This window comes from Ceratina calcarata, unplaced genomic scaffold (genome assembly GCF_001652005.2).
Source record: "Ceratina calcarata isolate Rehan_Ccalc_2016 unplaced genomic scaffold, ASM165200v1 scaffold145.2, whole genome shotgun sequence".
Classification (NCBI taxonomy): Eukaryota; Metazoa; Arthropoda; class Insecta; order Hymenoptera; family Apidae; genus Ceratina; species Ceratina calcarata.
In genome coordinates this window covers 123,524-130,289 of record NW_017135665.1, presented here as the reverse complement: position 1 = coordinate 130,289, position 6,766 = coordinate 123,524, and the positions used below count along the sequence as shown (strand labels likewise).

Sequence of the window (6,766 nt, the reverse complement as noted above, 5' to 3'; positions counted from 1 at the left end):
CTATAGAATAATCTACTTATTTTCAAAATTTCAAGCTTGTATCATTGTTTTGACTTATAGCCCAAACATCCTTAAACGAAACTGGCAAGTATTTATCGATCCGACTCCCTGGTCCCTTTTTGGGATATCTCACTCTTTCTCAGACACATAATTTTTAAGACAGTACATGAAATGTCAAATATATTCATTTCAAATTATGTAAGAAAACGTTTTCTTATATCGTGCAACCTTTTTATCGAATGCTTTCCATCTAGTATAGAAACAGATATTTCTCAAAGTCAGACACTAAATTCTTTAAGAGGAAATAGATTAATTAAAAAAATCAACGAAAGAAACGGATATCTATACTCGCCAAGATTTTAATCAGAATTGAAACTTCTGATAGTTTCAAGATTGTTTCATAGCCGATCATCTACCCGATTCACCCGCGATATTTCTAACGATTTCACTCGACCGACACTCGATTCGATCGAGCAAAAAATCGAGAATTGTATATCTATTCTAGGCTCATTGTTAGAGATGTATTGTACGAAAGTAATAGTCTGCTTCGCATCTAAGGAAATATCGATAAATCGGATGCGAACGGATTCATACGATTAATCTAAGTAGGTACGAACGCGAACATGTATGTGTATTTGCATTTCCGTGTTATTTTTTATTACGCGTGTCTGTATTTGTCTCTATGTGTAAGTTCGAGGGGCGTATAGTGGATTCAAGGATTACAGGCCTTACCGATCTACCACCACGCAACGAACGCACCTGCGTAGCACCTTCAGAGTTCTCGATGACGATTATGACTACTGTCGAGTGTTTAGGATACCTATGTCTGCGATCTCGATTACAGCGATCCGGATTTAGACGTACTATGTTATTCCGATAACAGTAATTGTAATCTTTATGACTTTTAATTATCGCTTTTCGCTTTCAATTGTATGAGCCAAATCATCAGCAGATCCACATTATAAGAGCTGGAGTATTAATCGTATATACTTTAGATTCAGATTAGACAGCCTCAGATTACAAATTTACTACCATTCCCAGAATTTTTGTGATTATACTGTGTGGAAACGTTTAAATTATTATAGTTTGAAATTTTATGTAACAATTTCAAAGACGTTTTATCCGGAATCACTGAAAAAGAGTCATGAAACTACAACCTATTGGACGAGGAACAGAAGTATTAATATATCTAATAACTGCTGTATCTAAGTGAAAATAATTGTGAGAAATGATATCGCAACCGATCATTCGGAGAGGTCTTTCACACGACGATTCGTGTATAGCGTTTTAGAATGAAAACATGCATGTACTTACTTATACAGCTATCCAAATGTATCTTCTTATTCTTGTTCATCCCTCTTCAAACAAAACATCATCTGGCCAACCGTGGCTACAGGAGCTGAATCCTAATTTCATTTGTTACCTCTTGTATAAACAGGATACTTACAATATGTACAATTGTTTATCAAACCTGATTTAGGATTTAGACGTATCGTCGTGTGAGGAGAGTCTTGAAAATGAACTGTAATCGAGTCGAGGCGATAAAAGGAACTGTGCGGGTCGAAGACAGAGGCGGCGGTGCGGGATACATGATATGAAAAGCCGACGAAGCTAAGTCGCGGAGATCGCGCGCGCGTCATTTACGTACTCGATTAATAATCTCATATGTAACCTGCGTGACGTTCGAAAAGGACGTCGTCGATCCGATATCCATCCGACGTCGCGTTCTTTCCTTAAACGCATTCTCTTCCACATTCTCTCTCTCTCTCTCTCTCTCTCTCTCTCTCTCTCTCTTTCTCTCTTACTAGCAAATCGATAATACATCTTACATACAAGATCGTTGTGCCGATCTTGAGTCGTTTTCTGGCTCGTTTAAAACTACGCTGAAGCTCGAACTTACAATGTATTTCCCTCTTTATCTCGTCGTTGCCGTTCTTCCTCTCGGTTGTACGCTCCTGTAACCTCTCTCGCGATTCCCGACATAGAGCAGCCAACCGAACACGCGTTTCCCCGAAAGAGGCTCGCTCCACACCCGACGAGATACGTCCACCCTCTCTCTTTCTTTCTCGTCTCGTCTCGTTCGTATCACAGATCTAAGGAAACAGGAGGATTGATTTCCGGTTTCTGAACGCACGTTCTCGCTTCGCGGACGGACGCTTTCGATTCGAGCCGCGTTTCTTCGATCACCGATCACCACCTGTCACCGCGAACGATCTTTGAAACAATCTCTTCATCTGTGTTCATCCCAGCTGATTTCATCCCCCTTTCTTCTTCTTCTTACGGAGAACTGGCTCATGCCGCGAGAATCGAATTTCTTTTTTTTAGGAACCGTGTATGTGTGCATCGGCGAGCACAGATCCGCACTTCCGGTCGCACGTAATCGCACTTCTCTCGAAAGCGTTGGATCGTCGCGTCGCGTATTCTCGTTTTCCCTTTCGTCAGACGCGTCTCTTTTTTTCCACGTGTACATTATGTATTTAGATGCGAAGCGTTCGTGGGAAGAATAGACCACCGAGAACAAAACCGGATCTTTGAGAGTGCCGTACACGCGCACTATGGCAAATGGAATATGTTTTTGTTTTTTTTAATGGCAGCTGTTCGTTTCTTATTTATTTGTGAACAATGACACGATGAACACCGTGGACAGTCATGTTGCACTCGATTAAACGCGAACCATTTTAGAATCTATGAACAGTTACTTTCCTCGGCTTGAGTGTCCGTCGAAAAAAATGTCCTAGGCGAAGGTAGAAGTGATCGGGACGAGGCTAGTCGAACCGATCGAAGGTTAAAAAAAAAATCGCGGTGATCAACGTTCGATTCGCTTTTTGCGAGTTTCTCGATTCTCACTTGGTCGAAAAATCGTCGTTAGAAAGAAAGACGAAGGCAGTGGTGTAACCTGTCAGCAGGAGGGTGAGACTCGACCAACTGATTGTCGATGGACCGCGATTCTTGGGTAGTGCGTTTATATGTGTCTTCGCGTCGGTGTCTCGGTTTGACGAAGGCTCCAACGATCGGTTCCATCAGACCAAAGGGGTCCCGTATACCTCGTTAGTGTGCAGATTTTGATTGCTGTCATTCTGTCTCGAGGCGCATTGCTGAAACACAGAAACGGACCGCGGACCTCAAACAACCGATCGATCTCAACCGATTTCCTATTTTTCCCGTCTGCTAAGTATCATAGTCTTATCACGAATTTGCTAATAAAAAGTATATTGTACCCTTCAGTATTAGAATTCCTCTCAATAAATTAGTAGCACAAGCCAAGCTGTGATGCCAGCAGTACATTCTCGCCCACTGCCTCGATGAGATTCTTAAGGCGAGTGCTACCTGCTTGTCTCGCCTCGGATTGCCTCATTTTAACTTCTGTGACTGGATATTCTCGCTTGGATTCGAGCATTGTAATAAAAAGTCAATTCAAAACCTAGCGCTGAAGACATGAGATAAGACGACACAAGGCGAAGCAAGAATTGCAAGTACACTCTTGTGCTCGGATGATCTCGCCTTGTCTTGATGCGAGTATACTGCTAGCACTACAAATTCCAATTACGAAAACAATAACGTAATTCACAATGTAAATTCACGATCTTTCATGACTTCTCAGTTTTTTAATTTAAAAATAATTTTTAATCTAAAAATTTATCACTTAGAATTTTTAATAATATCGCATTTTTAATAATACCGCATATCACTAGTTACTTTTAATAATATCGCATATTCGATATACAAATAATCATCCGTGTGAAAAAGTTTGTAATGAACTCACCGCTTGTTTCCTCTCCCAGCTCTTCATGGCCGACTTGTATTTTTCGAATTCATGACACCAGTCCGAGTATATCTTCTGATAGTCGTTGGACTTGGCCGGCGCCGAGCATCGGTGCGCGTCCACGGTTATGTTGTACGAGCAGAGCAGCGAACCGCCCAGCCAGCAATCGTATCTGCCAGCGTCTTGTTCGTTCACGCCGACGATCACCAGACCCTTCTCGGATGTCTCGATGAATTTGTCACCACCGGCGCCGTACTTATACGCAATCTGATACCTGCCCTTTTCCTTACTGTAGTGGTACCACCTGACTTCCTGATTGGCCAACACCTCCGGCATCTTTACGAAGCAACCGAGATGCACCGACTGACCCCAGGTGACTATCAGCTTCCGCTTGCCCACACTACTGTCGCAAACGTCCGCCGTGCTGTTCGACACGTCCTGAAGCAATCTGTAAACAGAAGAAATAATAGAGTGATTACGTATCCCTATTTAAGGGGCTAGGGTAATTACGTGACTTTTCTAACACGCGTCGGTAAAATTTTGACGTTACGCTTTTTTCGTCCTTATATGAGAATATTTTCTGGTCGTCAGGTACCTCTTCAGAAAGAGGATAGTCAAATTTGGCGTGGTCTGATCATTATTTAATCAGAATATGCTGATACGAGTGTTATAATGTGGACGAAAAATCGTACCTACAATGCCTCTGTTTACAAGCGATTTTATATCCAAAACAAATTGTTTTCATTAAAATAATGACCATAGTGCGCCAGATTTGCTTTGACGCAAAAACTGTGATGACTGTAATTTCCCTAATGAAATTTGAAATACGCAAAAATGACGTGTCCCGTAAACCTAGTATTAGTAATTCGAGTATTAACTCACCCAGGTTCGTATGGCTTGCACATGTTTGTGTCCTTGTCCCAGCCACAGTAAGGGTCGTGGACACAACGAAGACAGTTGTCATATCTTCGGGTACACATCACTAAATCGATTTGCTTTATTCGGTGATCGGATGCCACATACAGAGCCTTGTGCTCCTTTGAAATTTCCATCGCCTGAATTGGCTCGCCAGGTGTTACGTCGAAAACGTCCAGCAGGATGGACTGGGATTCGCCGTTGTTATCTATCCATTGGACAACTTTATGCACGCGTCCGTCACCTGAAAATACAAAGAAACAATATCCTTTACCAAACCCTATTTATGGCAACTGTCACTACTGAACAAAAGAAAATTGAATAAAAAGGATTTTCGTCTTCTCATAATAAAAAATTTAATGTATAACGTCTTTGTTTTATTATAATGCAAGAATGACAAACTGGCGAATCGCGAGTCACTTATGGGTCTTGCATGGTGGAAGCAAAGCAAAGTATGCTCTTTCGCAATATTTTTTCGCAAGCAAGAGCCATAGTTGTTTAATTAATCAATAGCATTTTTAAGATTAACCTTCTTATTGCTAGCTTCGACCCATTTTAAAACAGTTTTCTGATTTTTCTTTAGTAGTAAAATAGTAGTATTAAGAGTAATGGGGTAACTGTAACTCCCAACGGAGAAGTTCTTCAGCTCTTTTATAAAGTATGTATAATTCCTCTGGTTGTTTCAATTAACTGTTAACTACTTCTCTTCATAGATTTTTCCTTAAACATTTTCATAAGGAAGTTTGCGAAACGTAATTAATCTCAAAGTGCTAGTAGACTGATATTATAATCTATTTTTTGTAATTCGCATTCGCGCGAACATGATTTCTAACTACATTAGTTTTCAGCAGCAATAGACACTCAATGGTTAGCCGTGAGACGACGAAGAAGCGATGGCAACAGCAGATTGCGCGAGTCAACTGCAAGAACTTTCAAGTTTCCTCCCACATCTCGCTCCCCGTGATTATCTTGCCAAGTTTATCAGTGCAAAACGCATTTTAACGAGGGTTACGTTCGGAATTAAATTTCTTATCGTAATTCCGCAATCCGGTGTGTAAATTTAAACCTAATGAAACGTAAAAGTTACACTCGGAGATTTGCAGTTAGCATTATCTGATCGTAGCGTACATACAGAGCACGAATGCACTTTAGAAATAAATTCAATCGGTCCTTAAAATTGTTGATCAAATAACTAAGGCGATGAGATCAGAGATGAAATAAATCAATTTCTTTCTAATTGAATTGTTGTCCTGTACCATATATTTTATTATAAAAAGTCTATTATTCTCTCTTTTTTGCACTGTAAAAAATATTTTGGAATAATTTCTACTACTTTTGACTTCCTTGATTTAATCAATATAATTATAGAGCACTACAAAAAAGGAAATATCTAATGTGAACCAATAAAAATATAAAGTAGCACAGTACTTATTTATTTTATTAAAAAGCTTTATAAAAAATTCTGATTTCTTAAAACACAAAAATCTATTAATTTAATGTACTACACGGTGTAATTTGTTACTTTACATGATTAATCTTATTGACTCAGCCTGTATATAATTTTGAAGCAAGTACTTACTGGATCCAGCGTAGTAGACCGTGTAGTCGAGATCAAGCCCGACGAAATCGATCCTGAGCTTATCGACGACCAGCCGCGTGAGCATCACGTCGCGTTTATAGAAGACGGGCTTCTCGTTCTCGTGCGATATGGCCGAGTCCATCAGCGGGTGTGATCGTATGAAGTTGAGCACCGTGTCAGGGAACGTTTCCGTGTCGTTCACGCATTGACCCGGCCGCGGGTCAGGAACTTTGTTGGATAACACCGGAAGCCAAGCGCTGCTGCTCGTCGCCTGTTCCTTGAATTTTCCACGGAACGCCTCCTGAATCGCGTCGATGTGGAACGAGCAGATTGCCGAACCCATTAATCCATTCGTCGACGTGGTGAACGTGCCGTAAAAGTGGGTATCGTCCCCTGGCACCTTGTAAATACTCTCTGGAAAAATAAGAATGAGGAACCGAATGAATCAATTTAATGATATAATCAATGATACGATAAAGATAATAGTGGTTGATATAAATGATATGAGG

The 6,766-nt window shown here is 40.6% G+C and overlaps 1 protein-coding gene across 1 annotated transcript in view; it reads right to left on the bottom strand.

The window, feature by feature from the left end:
- Positions 1-1,652: 1,652 nt before the first annotated feature.
- Positions 1,653-6,766, bottom strand: part of Sema2a (Semaphorin 2a) — a gene marked incomplete at its 5' end in the record, with an annotated part of 93,505 nt that continues 88,391 nt past the window's right edge. Inside the window, 4 exons of the mRNA XM_026818928.1 lie at positions 1,653-3,095; positions 3,764-4,211; positions 4,646-4,922; positions 6,258-6,671. Coding sequence (XP_026674729.1) covers positions 3,021-3,095; positions 3,764-4,211; positions 4,646-4,922; positions 6,258-6,671 — 1,214 coding nt within the window. The remainder of the gene's footprint in view (positions 3,096-3,763; positions 4,212-4,645; positions 4,923-6,257; positions 6,672-6,766) is intronic.